Source organism: Eschrichtius robustus, chromosome 2 (genome assembly GCF_028021215.1).
Source record: "Eschrichtius robustus isolate mEscRob2 chromosome 2, mEscRob2.pri, whole genome shotgun sequence".
NCBI lineage: Eukaryota > Metazoa > Chordata > Mammalia > Artiodactyla > Eschrichtiidae > Eschrichtius > Eschrichtius robustus.
This window is the reverse complement of record NC_090825.1, coordinates 177322049-177335901: the sequence shown is the minus strand read 5'-3', so window position 1 is coordinate 177335901 and position 13853 is coordinate 177322049. Positions and strand designations below refer to the sequence as shown.

The following is a 13853-nucleotide window of genomic DNA, read 5'->3' as shown; positions in this document are numbered from 1 at the left end:
GGGCGGAAGAGGGCAGCCCGGGCCGGGGATCCTGTCTGCCGGCGCCGGACGGACGGGCCGAGCCCGGAGCGCCGCCATGGGCCCGGGGCCCCCGGCGGCCGGAGCGGGGGCGCCCCCGCGGCCGCTGTCCCTGGTCGCGCGGCTGAGCTACGCCGTGGGCCACTTCCTCAACGACCTTTGCGCGTCCATGTGGTTCACCTACCTGCTGCTCTACCTGCACTCGGTGCGCGCCTACAGCTCGCGCGGCGCCGGCCTGCTGCTGCTGCTCGGTCAGGTGGCCGACGGGCTGTGCACGCCCCTCGTGGGCTTCGAGGCTGACCGCGCCGCAGGCCGCTGCGCCCGCTTCGGCCCGCGCAAGGCCTGGCACCTGGTCGGTAAGCCCCGGCCCGGACTCCCCCATCCGACTGCCTGCCTCAGGGCCCGAACCTCCCCGCTCTGTCCCACTGCTCCGTCCTCTCTAATTGCCCAACCCATGAGCCTTCCCATCTGTCTGCTTAACTGCCCAGTACCCCTTCTGTTTGTCTGTCGCATGGCTGCCGTCTGACCCGCGGAGCCTTCTCCGTCTGACTGTTCGTGTGACCGTCCAGTGTCACTTTTCTTTGTCTAATTCTCCGGGGCACCCTGAACCCTCTCTGGGTTGGGTCTACTGCCAGCGCCTCCTCTGTCAGTCTGTCTGGTCTGGCCTGACTTCATCTGTGTCAGGGTGACCACCCAGGACAACTCTTGAGTCAGGCTGCCTAGAGTCCCCTCTGTCTGTCTGTTCCCCCAGCGCACTTTGTGCATCCATCCCCTCCCTCATCTCGGGCAACCTGGCACTTGGTGGCTTTGGGGAGCTGTCCTGGGATCTGGGTTGGGGACCGGGTGAGCCAGAAGGGTCGGGGTTCTGTGCTTGTCCGGCTGATGGGATGCGGGTCTGCAGAGCAGGTAATGGGGTCACCCTCTGTTTGTTATGAGGGAGTTACCTGGACTAAAGGGCTGTTGGTGAGGGGAGGAGGTGGGTCCCACGGGGGCCGGGGCACCCTGCCCGGTGCACATCCGTGATAAGGCCCGGCTCCTGGCATCCCTTCTCTGCCCACCCGGAGCCTGGGCCCTGAGATTAGCCTTGGCCACTTTGCCTGCTGTTCTTTCCCTGGCAGAAGTACCCGCCGCATCCTGGCGCTTGGGGCATGCCGGGCATTTCAGGAGGCAGAACCAGGAATCCTGCCCGCTTCTGGGAATTCTGGGCGACAGCTTTCCAGAAACCAGGAGGGCCGGCTGGTGTCTCCTTGCCCCTGGGAACAATGACTGAGGAGGCAGTGATTTGCCCTGGCCCTCATGAGGGACATTTTTCCAAGGTACAACAGATCTCCAGGTTGCCTGCAAGTGGCTGGCATTGCTGTGGCCGCGGCTTAGGGTCTGGATTTCAGTTTCTTAGACACTGAGGATGCCCAGCCTGTTCTTGGGTCACATTAGGCTAGCAGCCCGGGTGCGGGGGCGCGGGGGGAGCGGGGAGCAGGGAGAGGCACGTGACTCAGACCCCAGACAGAGGTATCCCTCTGCGGGCTGCGGTTGGGATTGGTTACAGAGCTGAGCCCAGAGTCTCAAATGCAGTTTTGTTCATAATGGTTGGGTAGACCCGTTGACACACAAAAAAGGTAGTTCTTGCGTCAGAGAGATGTGAGGGCTGTTTTCTCTGGTGCAGACAGGTGAGCCCCCTCTAAGGAGATGGAGTCAGCCACAGGTAGGTTTGCCTGGCAGTGGACGCTGCATGTGCAAAGGCCCTGAGGTGGGACCTCCTAACAGCCTGTCTTCCTGTTTTGTAGGTGGGGGGCTGAGGTTCAGCGATGGTCCCACCTGACCCCAGAGGGAGACGCTGAGTCCCCTTGCAGAGGGGAGGTTAGGGTAGTGGAGGCACCTTTGTCAGTACACTGAAGGCTTTGTGTTTATGCCTTCAGCTTATGATGGGTGCCCCAACCAGATACCAGGGCCTCCACCTGCGCCCTCTCCCTGCACGTGCAGAGATCCAGGAAGATCTGTGGAGAGAGGAAGCCAGGGTGGCCCCTTGTGATGCCTGATAAGGTGACTTGAGTGAAGGTCACCTTCTGCCACAGTGCTCACTTCTCTTTTTTACCCGAGTCTGTGGGTGGTGGCGACGGACTCATTCTTTCCCTTAACAAGCCCTCGGGGCTCCCCGTCTAGCGCAGAGAGGACCCAGAAAGCCAGACATGGACACTCCTGTCGGGTCCAGGCTGGGGCAGGTGGGTAGACTGGGCTTCATAGGAAGAAGCAGAGCTCTGGAGGAGGGGACATTAGCTTTGGGGTTTTGAAGGACGCTTAGGAGTGTGTGTGTGTAGGGGGGCATTCCAAGTAGTTGAAACAGCTTTTGCAAAGGTGTGACATCTCATGGCTTTGAAGTTGCTGAGACAGGCAGTGGCTCAAAGTAGTAGGAGCTCCCAATTTCACACATTAACTCTTAATTCTCATGCCAATTTTGTGAGGTATTTTTATTAGCTCCTTTCCTGGAAACGGAGGTCCAGAGAGGCAGTCACTCGCCCAAAGTCCCCCAGCCAGGCAGCCTGGCCCTGACAATGGTTAACGTGGCCTGGGCAGCAGCAGGGTAAGAGTCCGTCCAGCCAGGGTAGCACATTCTTCTGACCAGAGTCTACAGTTCCTGTCTGGCCCCGGGGTGGCCTCCAGGCCACCAGGAATCTGCCTGGGGTGCCTCTTCCAGGCACCAGTTCCAGAGAAATACCAAGCGTGGTTTTGGTTTCATTTCCCAGTCCCTGGACTGTTGGGGCGGGCCCAGGGTCTGGGGGATGAGGTCACCTCCGGGGCCTGGTGGGGAGGAAGGAAGTCTGGCTCCAGGCACTCTGGGATGGGAGGAGAAGGGTGGAGGGCTGGAGGGAAGGAGCATGGCTCGGGGTCCAGCAGGCTGGCCTCGCAGCTCTGCAGCTCACTCAGTGGGCCTCAGTTTCCTCATCAGGAAATGGGGTTAATAATAACATTCACCTCTTCGGGCTGTTTTAAATAGAGGCCACTATTATTATTATTCACTCATTCAAAAGATCTTGATGTGCCAGACTCTATATTGGGTGCCAGGGACACAGAAGTAACTTGGAGAGACCTGTTACCCACCCCCCAGACAGAGAGACAAAAGAATTCCTGTGTGTGCAAAGGGGTATGAAGGAGAGAAAGCAGGGTTCAGACAGAGGGTGTCAGGGTGGGGAGGGGACTGCTGGTGACTGGGCTGGTCAGGGGGGCTTCTTTGAGGAGGTGGCATTTGAGTTGAGTCCTGGAGGGATGAAGAGGAGTGCGCCTTGCTAAGATGTCATGGGAAAAGCATTCCAGGCAGAGGGGACAGCCTGTACAAAGGCCCTGGGGCAGGAGGAACAGGGAGGAGGCCCCAGTGGCTGGAGCAGAGTGAGCCGAAGGGGAGAGAGGGAGGAGGGGACGGGGCAGGGCGGGTGGTGCAGGCTCCTTTGGGACCTCAGGGAGAACTTGTACTTGTTCTGAGGTATGAGTGTTTTCCAGGGAGAGGCCCCCTTGTAGGCTGACGGGGACACTAGGAGGGACACTAGGACTCGGGAGGGCAGGATCCGGCCCAGCCCCGCCCAGCGTCACCTGGGCCTCCTGACTCCTGGCAGCCCCATGGGACGCCTGGTAGGAGCTGGGAGGAAAAGGCCCCCTCCATGGGCGAGGCGGGAAGGGGAAGTGATGGGGGTAAGTGGCACGTCTGTGGTGGGCAGTTCCCCAGGGGACCTCCACAGCGCCCTTTCAACCTGCTGCGTGGCCTCAGGCTCGGCTTGTTTCCCCAACTGTCACCAAGGGGGCAAACTTGGCGAGCCCTGAGCCGGCACGGCGAGGCCCCATTCTTGCCCCCTATCACCTGGCCCTGCCCCTGCATGGTTCCAGCACGTGGCCGGCTCTGTGTCAGTTCCCCCATCACCCACAAGGGGCGTAGGGCCTGGGCTGGGAGGCCCAGCCCCTCTGTCCTGTTTGGCTGTGTGTCCTCAGGGGGCCCCAGATCTCTCGGCCTTAGTTCCCCATCTGTCACAGGGGCTGTAAGCCTGGGGAGCCCCGGGCTGCTGACGGCCACTCACTGTGCGACGTTGTTTTGTGTGTGTGTGTGTGTGTGTGTGTGTGTGTGCGCGCGGGGGGGTCTCTAACCTTTTCCGTGTCTCGGTTTTGTCCCCACCCGCTCACCTGGGGAGCCCTAGGCCCGCGTGGGAAGGCCCTGCCATGTGCCCTCCCCGCTCTGCTCGTCCACAGGCACCATCTGCGTCCTGCTATCCTTCCCCTTCATCTTCAACCCCTGCCTGGGCTGCCAGGACAGCACGCCTGAGTGGGTTGCCCTCCTCTACTACGGGCCCTTCATCGTGATCTTCCAGTTCGGCTGGGCTGCTACACAGATTGCCCACCTCAGCCTCATCCCGGAGCTCGTCACCAACGACCATGAGAAGGTGGAGCTCACGGCTCTCAGGTGCCACCTTCGGGGCAGGGCGGGCAGGCGTGCGAAGAGCAGGCACGGCCGGGGGCCCAGGGCCACCCTCCATGTCTGGGCACCAAATGAGCACCAAGTTAGCAACTGCAACCAGCACACATTGACCACCTCCTGGTTTCTGTGGGTCAGGAGTCTGGCTTAGCTTAGCTGGGTTCTCAGCGTTAGTCTTGAGGCTGCAATCAAGGTGTCGGCTAGGGCTGGGGTGTCATCTGAGGCTTGGGGTCCCTCTACCCTGCTCATGTCATTGTTGGCAGTGTTTGTCTTCGTATAGATTTAGAAGTCTTGGGGGCTGGGACTTCCCTGGTGGTCCAGTGGTTAAGACTCTGAGCTTCCACTGCAGGGGGCGCGGGTTCGATCCCTGGTTGGGGAACTAAGATCCTGCATGCCGTGCGGCACGGCCAAAAAAAGAAGTTGTAGGGGCTTGCTGCTTCTTTGAGGCCAGCACGAGTCTCTCATCTCAGGGATGGTGTGAGCCCACTTTCTGAGGGTCGCCTGATTAGGTCAGGCCCACTCAGGATAATCTCCCTTACTTACATCCACAAAATTCCTTTACCTTTGCCACGGACAGTTACCTAACACGGGCTTGACATCCCATCACATTCACACGTCCCGTTCCCCAAGGGGAGGGGGTTAGAGGGGGGCGGGGGGGGGCAGGCCATGGGAATGTCTGAGCCGTCTTAGAATCCCGCCTCCCACACGTGGGTACAGCTGGCGCCCAGCGCATCTGTTGACTTGCTTGAGGTGCTGAAGGAGGTGATTCTGCATGTGATGGTAGCAGGAGCACTTATGGAACGCTTGCTGTGGGCTGGGCACAGTTCCGGGCCCGTCACGCAGAAGATCTTCTTGAATTCTCACGACAAGCCCTAGTGGTTGTCATGTGCCCAGGGACAGGGTTGGAGCAGAGCGGGGCCTGTGCAGTGGGAACAGGGATCAGGAGATGACAGTTCTCGGCAGGAGGGACGTCACGCATGAAGGTGGCCGTGTGGGCATAAGCGCTCGTCATGAGGGCCCTGCCTTTCTGAGCCCAGTTCCCCATTGTGGCCGAGAGCTGTGGGCACTAACGGCGGGGGTTGCTCAATGTCTGGGGCCCCCGAGGGTGCCAGCTGAGGGGGACAGGCTGGGCCCGGTAGAGGCCAAGCTCTGGGCGCTTTCTACCCGCAAGTGCTTTACCGCCTGCCTCGTGTCATCTTCGCCTTGACCTCTGCGGGTGTTCTTGTTCTCACTTTCAGAAAGGGAAGTGGACTCCTGGTGAGATCCAGGGGCTCCTCGCCCCGGCCGAGGCCCTAGGCGGGACGTGGCTCTGGGGCTGCAGGCAGGAGTGGACTCAGCTGACTCTAGGCCATGGAGCCCTTGCCCAGCTGAAGCCCAGGATTTCTGGGTATCTTGGGTTCTCAGGCTTCTGGGTTGCAGGCCTGACTCGGCCCTGCTTTGCTGAGTCTCTGCATTCAGGCCCCAGGCAGACGGGACCTCACGGTGGGGTCTTGGGCCAGAGAAATCAGATACGTGCAGGCTGGGGAAACTGAGGCCAGCAGAGGCTTTCCTGAGCTACCCAGTGTGTTGGTGGCTGAAATCACCTGGCCAGAGGTTCCCCAGACGCCACAAGCAGCTCTGACTGTACGCCTGCCTGGGGAGGAAGTGGTCGCGTGGCTCCCGGGCTGCCCTGCTGAGGCCTCGCCTGTGCCCCGGCAGGTACGCCTTCACCGTGGTGGCCAGCATCACCGTCTATGGAGCTGCCTGGCTTCTACTCCACCTGCAGGGCTCTCCCCACATGGGGTCCACCCAGGATGTCTATGACCAGCTGGGGGTCCAAGATGTGCCGGTGTTCCGGGTGAGCTGGGGCCCGGGGTGGGCCAAGGCTGGCCGCTGCCCGGGTGGGACAACCCCAAGGCCCTGAACTCAGGGCTCAGGCCGAGAGTCGCTGCTGACCCCTCTCCCGCCCGGTCCCCAGAACCTCTCGCTGTTGGTGGTGGGCATTGGAGCTGTCTTCTCACTGCTGTTCCACCTGGGCACCAGGGAGGGGCGCCGGCGGCAGGTGGAGGAGCCAGATGAACACAGCCCCCTGTTGGCCCCTGCTACTGCCCGGCCCTTGCTGCTCTGGAAACACTGGCTTCGGGAGCCGGCCTTTTATCAGGTACATCATAGGGGCAGAGGGTGTTGGAGTTGATGCCCCTCTCCCACCAGGCCCTTACTCTGTGCGGCTGCAGGCAGGGATGGCAGACATTGGAGCAAACGTCGCCCCTTCTCCAGTCACACCGAGGGCAGACGTTACTAATCAGTCACTGCTCTCTTCTCCACCTGACCAGCTAGGCAGTCACTACTAATGGATCAGGTGCCAGCTGCAGGGTTACTCACGTTGGCCCCCAGTGCTCCTCGCTTATGGGAGTAGAGGAGGGCCCCCTCTGACCCGTCCCTCTGTTTGCAGGTGGGCTTGCTGTACATGAGCACGAGGCTCATTGTGAACCTGTCCCAGACATACATGGCCATGTACCTGACCTACTCCCTCAACCTGCCTAAGGTGAGCTGGCCGGGCGGTGGGGGTGCGGGGCCCCGAGCCTGATGAGCCACGCCTGACACGCCTGTGCCCGCTCTGCCCCGACAGAAGTTCATCGCCACCATCCCGCTGGTGATGTACCTCAGCGGCTTCCTCTCCTCCTTCCTCCTGAAGCCGGTCAACAAGTGCATCGGGAGGAATGTGAGTGGGCCGGGCAGAGGGCAGGGTGCCTTGCAGAGCCTGGGCGACTCCAGACCACGGCCCAGCGTGGGAGCCAGAGGGTGGCCGGCGTGACTGAGGAACCGAATGCTTCATTTTGTTTCCTTTTAATTGACTTGCGTTGAGACCCAAGTAGCCGCCCGTAACAGACAGCATAGCCCTAGAACATCTGCTCCAGGAGCTCGGAGCACCTCTGAGGCTGAGAATCTCAGAATCCTCTGAGGTCAGAGCTGGGCGCTCCTTAGGGATAACCCAACTCAAACCTCCCTTTGCTGGGGTTGGGGGCCAGACTGAAGATCAGAAAGGGCAAGTGCCAGGCTCAGGGCTGCCCAGCGAGGCAGGCCTGACGCCGGGCCGGGCTCTCTGCAGATGACCTACTTTGTGGGCCTCCTGGTGATCCTGGCCTTCGCAGCCTGGGTGGCACTGGCAGATGAGCTGGGTGTGGCTGTGTACGTGGTGGCTGTGCTGCTGGGCACGGGCTGTGCCACCATCCTCGTCACCTCGCTGGCCATGACGGCTGACCTCATCGGCCCCCACGCGGTAGGGCTGCTGAGCCGGTCCGGGTTGGGGTTGGGGACCAGGGCCGAGGCCTGGGATGCTGACCCCCTGCCCGTGTCCCCCCAGCACAGCGGAGCCTTCGTGTATGGCGCCATGAGCTTCTCGGACAAGGTGGCCAATGGGCTGGCAGTCATGGCCATCCAGAGCCTGCACCCCTGCTCGTGAGTACCCCTATCCATTCGTTCTCGCGTTTAATGAGCTGTGCTGAGGCCGTGCTGTGCGCCAGGCGCTGCCCCAGGTCTGCTAACTCCATGAGAACAGGAGACCCCGCCCCGGTGGCCTCACAGCCAGGGAGACCGGGTTATTCCCCACCTCGAGCACCCATTTATTTACTGAGCCGACAGTCTGTCCTGGGCCGGGTGCTGAGGACACACAGATGGATCGGGGGGATGTGAGCGGACAGGGCAGAGGGAGAGCCTGGAATCCCTGTAATTCAGACCCTCAGAACCTAGGGTTCCAGCCCCAGGTGGTTCTAGACCTGAGCTTGCACCCTGTAGAAGCCCAGGATTTGGGAATGAAAGCTGGCCTGGTCCTCTGTCCTCATGGAGCTGGGGACAACACGAGCCACATGAATAATCTCATGAATAAATGTGTACAAAGGGTGTGAAGGACACTACTTAGGGAGGCCTGACTGGGGCGAGAAGTCAGGAAGGGCTGCCTTGAGGTGACATGGGACCCGAGACCTGGAGGATGTCAGGGAGTTCTAGGCATATGGGGAGGAACAGCCTTGTGCAAAGACCCCGGGGCAGGACTGTGCCTGGCATGGTGGAAGGACAGCAACGAGGCCCTTGGTGGCTGGAGCAGAGTGAGCGAGGGAGAGAGAGGGAGCAGGGGAGGGCAGGGAGGGGACGGGTCATGCAGGGCCTTGTGGGCCAAGGGAGGTGGGACCCCGGAGGGCTGTGAGCAGAGGGGGCGGGACCTGACTCAGGTGCTCACAGGTGCCCTCTGGCGGCTACTGCGGGGAGGTCAGACAGGGAAGGGAGGGTGGGAACAGGGGAGGGGCCTAGGATGGCGGGGTGGTGGGGGGGGCAGGTGGTTACAGGGCTGGATCCTGAGGGAGGAGAAATGGGCAGTCTGGGGTAGACTTGGAAGGCAGAGCTGACCTTACTGACTAAAGTATCAGGTGTTGCAGGGGAGGAGGGGGTTGAGGGCAATCACTTGGTCCTGGCCTGAGTGCTGGGAAAGATGGGGTGCCCCGGCTGAGATGGGAGGAGCAGGAGGTCCAGGCTGGGGCTGGAAGGTACTGATAGGCGTCTGCTCACCCCCTTCTGCCCTTCCCCCGCCCCCAGCTCAGAGCTCTGCTGCAAAGCCTGTGTGGCCTTCTACCACTGGGTGATGGTGGCCGTGACGGGTGGCGTGGGCGTGGCCGCCACCCTGGCTCTGTGCTGTCTCCTGGTCTGGCCCGTCCGCCTTCGGAGCTGTGAGTTGCAGGCCCCGCCACCCCACAAAAGCCCCAAACCAGCCATGGGTGTAGGTCTGGGCCAGGACAGGCCCCGCCCTCCCTAACCCCACTTCCACCCCCTTCTCTTGCAGGGGACCCTGGAGCCCAACCCTGACACTGCCCCATGGGCTCTTACCCTTTGTAACTTAACCGCGACTGTGAACACTCGCTGCCCAACGAGGCCTGGAGCGGCCCCTTTGCTGCTCTGATCCCACTCCTGCGTCTGTCCCGTCCCTGCCTGGCTGCGGGGTCGGGTGGGGCTTGGTGGGTGCGGTCAGGATGGGCGGGATCCCAGCAGCTTATCCCACCGAGCTAGGCCCTCTGGTATTCAGGGGCTGGTGGGGTCCTTGTGGGTCTGGGGTACCCCAATCCCAACTCTAACCCACCCCCAGCTGTCTGGATGATTCGGGGTGCCCTGTGTTGTGTGGGGGCTGGATGTGAGGCTCCTGGGCGCAGGGCCTGCCCTGAACTCAGCCCCGGCCAGCCTAGGGTCTCCCGGGTGCTGCTCCCGGGTGCCGCCAGGCCCTGGAGGACAGAGCCATTGCTGAGCCTGCCAGGAGCCCCAGCCTCTGGGTTAGGGGGCTGGGCCCGGACCCTGGCTGTGGCGACGGTGAGGCTCAGCATGCTGGCCCGGGGGCCCGAGTGCGGCTCCCTGCGCCCAGGCCACTGCTGCAGTGAATAAAGAGCCGCCCGGGGCCAGGACTGTGCCTTGGCCTGGGGCCCGGGGTAGGGGGAGCTGAGGGCAGGAGAGGTCGTCTGTCTGACTCTGCCCTGGAGCTTGGTCACCAGGGTCCTGGTTCAGAGCTCCCTTCATCTGGCTGCCTGACCGCCCCAGGCCCCGGCCCCAGAGGTGGACGACGCCTTGGGGGAGAGGCGCCGGGTCCCGAAGAGCCACACCGGGCAGCGCGATCTTTATCAGTGACTGGGCGTGTAGACGGGCGGGGGCTGCTGGTTGGTGGAGGGGCAGCAGGGTTCCAGGTCCCACTGCCGGTAGTTCTGGGTGGTGTAGCGCGGGCGCTGGGGCGCCGACAGGTATGGCACGTAGTCAGACGCCCGCCACAGCGGCTCGACCCCGAGTTGGTGCCTGTGGATCCCTGGGGGGCCAGGACCCGGGTCACCGGCTGGCCCCGCCTCCTGGCCCCGGGCGGTCTCACCCCCAGCCCCTGGGTCGCCTGCCCCTGGCCCAGGCTCACCGTACTCCTCGCCCCGGATGGGTCTGTCTTTCCACAGCACGCTCCCGTACCGCGCGCGGGGGCCCCTGTACTGCGTGGGGATGACGGGGTCGTACCAGGCGGTCTCCCGGAGACGCTGGGTATAGGCTGCGGGGTAGGGGTCAGCGGTCATCTCTGCACCTGTGGGCCTCACCTTCCCCTCGAGGCGGGCCTGGTGTGGGGGTGGGCAGGGCCGGGCACTCACCCGAGGGCATGCTGCGCTCCTGGGGGCTGTGGCATCCGTGCCTGCAGGCATAAGCCTCGAGGTGCGGGCTGTCCAGAGCCCAAGGGAGCATGTTCCAGGCTTCTCGGGAGTCCGAGTTGGTCAGGCCCGTGTACCACAGCTGGCCGGCCGCGTCTCGTCCCATGGGCGTGTACTTCCAGCGCGTCGCCTGCTTGATGGCCGGCGTCTGGCGGGGCCCCTCCTGGGACAGGTAGTCATCGCTGAGGGTGGGGGTGGGAGGAGAGAGACTGAGCTTTCAGCCCCCCTGCCCTCCCCGGGCCTCTTCATCCCCATCGCCAGCACTGAGGGTGCAGAATGCAGAAGCCTGGCCCGAGGTGCGGGGGGCCTTGTCTGTCCTTCAGTACTGGACACCCTCCCACCCAGGCTGGCAGAGGGTGGGAGGCTGACCCCTTGTAGCCCCTCCTCTCTGCCACATCCTCCCCAACCCCCAGGACCTCCTAAACATTTCATCTTTTCTTGCCTCTACTAAGTCCTTTGCCCAGCATCCCAGACCTGCAGGCCCTTTCCTCCAGGAAGCACCCCCTGGCCTGGAGGTGCACCAGGAGGACGTGGTCTCAGCTATGGCTGAGTGAGTGGCGCAGGTTTCACTGTCATTGGTCTGGCCTGGGAGCCGTGGGTTGGGGACACTGGGAAAGTGTGTGGGGAGCCCAGGCTCCCCGGGAGACCTTTGGGGAACCCTTGTGCCATCACCACCCGCCCAGCCATCGGGGCCATCGGGGCCAGCGGGGAGTGAAGGCAGGCTCACATTTAAAGGAGAAACTATTGCAGCTACACAGGAGTGCGTGTTCCGGGGGCCTCTGTTGCCAGAGCCCGTCCCAGGCTGAGAGCATCAGGAGGGCTCCCCCGAGGAGGTGGCAGTGATGTGAGGAGGGACCCGCTTGTGCAAAGGCCCTGGGGCAGCAGGGATGACGTAAGGAACAGAGGCTGGCAGAGCAAAGAGGGAAGTGGAAATAGGCTAACGATGGCAAAAATCAAACCTCAACGAGGTACCATCAAAACTAAAGCTACCCTTCGGGAACACCCTCGCAGCACCACTGCCCAAGAGACAGACGTGGGCACGTGCTTTGACCTGGCGAGCTCGCTTCAGGGAGATGCCCCAGGGAAGGAGGCCGTGGCCCCAAGATGGTCCAAGCAGAGCTGCTGATAAAACGTTCTCCCCTGTGCCTGCTTGGAGTTCTCACTCCACACGGAAAACCAGAAACCCACGTTTTTCATAAGAGGTGGGCTCGGCCTGGTCAGTTCCGGGAAGTGGCCGCAGGCTGGGTTTGCCACTTGCAGGGAGGGGAGTTTGGGGACCGTCTGGCAGGCCCCACTCTTTTGAACTACAAAATGAACCGAAACTACAAAATGTACCTGGCTTGTAAAAAGGAATTAAAACAGTCAAAACTAACACAATGAAAAGCGAGTCTCTGTGTCAATTATACCTCAAAAAAACTAATAAAAGAACATCGCGTTGTGGCTGAAAAACATTTTTTTTTCCTCATAATAAATGAATGCCTTTTTGATCTAGAATCGAGAACTCTAATGGCATTTAAATAAATAAAAGTGTTGGAAAGAGCAGCGAGTCTCCCTGACCTAGCTGCCAGTCTCCTCCCCCGGGGCTGCCACTCTTACTGGTTTCTGCTTCATTCCAGAAGCAGCGTGTGTGCACGGGCCATTCCACCCCACCACACACCTGTGGGAGCCTGCTTCTGTCGTGGTGGCACAGCTTGTTTGTTTAACTTAATCTTCTTGGAGCAGCACCAAGGGCACTGACTTGACTTTTCTGTAAAGCTGCACGGTGACCCATCCTACTTTATTAACGCTTATTAATGGATCCTCTAATGGGTTGAACGTGTCTCCCCCAGTTCACGTCCACCCGGAATCTCAGAACATGACCTTACTTGGAAATAGGATCTTAGCAGATGTAACTTAAGACGGGGTCATGCCGGGTCAGGGAGGCCCTAATGCAACCCTAACGCGGAGCCCTGGTGAGGCCGGGGTATCTGCACAGTCAGGGGAGGTCACGAGACGAGGGACGCCACGGACTGCCGGCACCCCCAGAAGCCAGGAGGGACGTGGGGCAGACGCTCCCTCACGGCCTCAGAAGGCCCCAGCCCTGCTGACACCTTGGTCTTGGGACTCCTGGCCCCCAGAGCTGGGAGAGGTAAATTCTGTGCTCGAGGCTGCCCCCTTGTGGGGTTGTTCCAGCAGCGCAGGGCTCCCGGGAACGTATCCGCTCTGCTGGCTGGCTGTGTGCGTGTCCTGCACGCGTGAACCATCACGTGTGACCTGCGTGTACTCCTGCCAGGCCCCAAGCCTGGTGCAGGTGGGTGGGGAGGGTGCAGGGAGCAGCCGGGTTAGGGTGCAGGGAGCAGGTGCAGCACCCACGTGCCTTTATGGAGAACGAATGACGCTGGTGGGAAGCAAACCCAAAGAGGCAGTGGCAGGGGCAGGATGTGCTCACCTGTAGAGAGATGCCGGGAGGTTCACTTCCAGGGTCCCCCGGGGGACGTAGGGCCGGGCAGCCTCCTGCCTCAGGGTCTGCATGTCTGCCTCTGCGTGCCCAGGGGCTCCTGCCTCCAAGGCCTGTGGGGCCATTGTTGACAGCAACAAAGGCGGCCCGGTGTCCTGGCAACAGCTGGGTCTGCTGGCCACAATCCAGGCCGCTGCCTCTCCCCCAGCTGAGGGGCCGAGCCGGGAGAGCAGAGGCTGGAGGAGGCGGGCGCTCATCTGGGTAGGGCCGGCCTGGGGCTCAGCCCTCCCACCTCTTCTCTGCCCCCCAACACCGCCGTATGGGGGCCTCCAAACCCAACGAAGCTTCTGAATTTCCTTTCCACAATCTCAGCCCTACCCTTCCAGGTGCTCAGGCCAGCAGCCCTGCAGCCCCCAGGTCCTCCCTTCTCACTCCACCCCCGTCCAGTCCTTCATCTGTTTCCAAAATACATCTAGCGCGAGAATCTGCACACGCGTGTTCACAGCGGCACAACCCACAATAGCCAAAGAGCGGAAGCAACCCAAATGCCCACCAACCGCACAACAGAAACCCAAAACAGGGTCCCTCCACACCCTGGAATGTTAGCCATGAAAAGGGGTGACGCGCCGACACGACCTTGAGAACACAAAGCTCAGTGAGAGAAGCCAGACACAAAAGTGTCTGATTCCATTGATGGGAAACATCCCGAACAGGCAAATCCACAGACACAGAGGGTGGATTCGTGGTTGTCGGG

At 61.6% G+C, this 13853-nt stretch overlaps 4 protein-coding genes across 6 annotated transcripts in view; 2 read left to right on the top strand and 2 right to left on the bottom strand.

Annotated features, from left to right (window-relative positions):
• The window catches only part of DOHH (deoxyhypusine hydroxylase), a 98260-nt gene that overhangs the window by 38346 nt on the left and 46061 nt on the right, over window positions 1-13853 (top strand). The gene's annotated exons all lie outside the window — the stretch shown is intronic.
• Window positions 1-13853, bottom strand: part of HMG20B (high mobility group 20B) — a 45057-nt gene that overhangs the window by 15945 nt on the left and 15259 nt on the right. The window lies entirely within an intron of this gene.
• On the top strand, window positions 39-12045 carry MFSD12 (major facilitator superfamily domain containing 12). 2 transcript variants are annotated; one of them, XM_068537296.1, is made up of 10 exons: window positions 39-374; window positions 4249-4459; window positions 6170-6308; window positions 6429-6611; window positions 6903-6995; window positions 7080-7172; window positions 7560-7730; window positions 7815-7909; window positions 9038-9168; window positions 9282-12045. In XM_068537296.1, the coding sequence occupies exons 1-10, from the start codon at window positions 77-79 to the stop codon at window positions 9302-9304; spliced, it is 1437 nt and encodes a 478-aa protein (XP_068393397.1). In that variant the 5' UTR covers window positions 39-76; the 3' UTR covers window positions 9305-12045. The 2 variants fall into 2 exon arrangements, with proteins under 2 accessions (XP_068393397.1, XP_068393396.1); XM_068537295.1 differs by having other exon boundaries at window positions 7560-7909.
• TEKTIP1 (tektin bundle interacting protein 1) lies at window positions 7282-13791 on the bottom strand. Of its 2 annotated transcripts, XM_068537305.1 has the most exons (4): window positions 13091-13791; window positions 10606-10844; window positions 10383-10508; window positions 7282-10283 (listed from the first exon to the last, which is right to left on the bottom strand). In XM_068537305.1, the coding sequence occupies exons 1-4, from the start codon at window positions 13354-13356 to the stop codon at window positions 10105-10107; spliced, it is 810 nt and encodes a 269-aa protein (XP_068393406.1). In that variant the 5' UTR covers window positions 13357-13791; the 3' UTR covers window positions 7282-10104. The 2 variants fall into 2 exon arrangements, with proteins under 2 accessions (XP_068393406.1, XP_068393405.1); XM_068537304.1 differs by having other exon boundaries at window positions 7282-10508.

Bases quoted from the DNA above. Each gene is read 5' to 3' on its own strand.
- TEKTIP1 (XM_068537304.1), bottom strand. From the start codon at position 13,356: ATGAGCGCCCGCCTCCTCCAGCCTCTGCTCTCCCGGCTCGGCCCCTCA. The intron at 10,845-13,090 runs GTGAGCACATCC...CCCCACCCTCAG, and splicing joins CTCCCGGCATCTCTCTACAG to CGATGACTACCTGTCCCAGG. The intron at 10,509-10,605 runs GTGAGTGCCCGG...CCTACCCCGCAG, and splicing joins GGAGCGCAGCATGCCCTCGG to CCTATACCCAGCGTCTCCGG.
- MFSD12 (XM_068537295.1), top strand. From the start codon at position 77: ATGGGCCCGGGGCCCCCGGCGGCCGGAGCGGGGGCGCCCCCGCGGCCG. The intron at 6,996-7,079 runs GTGAGCTGGCCG...CTGCCCCGACAG, and splicing joins ACTCCCTCAACCTGCCTAAG to AAGTTCATCGCCACCATCCC. The intron at 7,173-7,559 runs GTGAGTGGGCCG...GGCTCTCTGCAG, and splicing joins ACAAGTGCATCGGGAGGAAT to ATGACCTACTTTGTGGGCCT.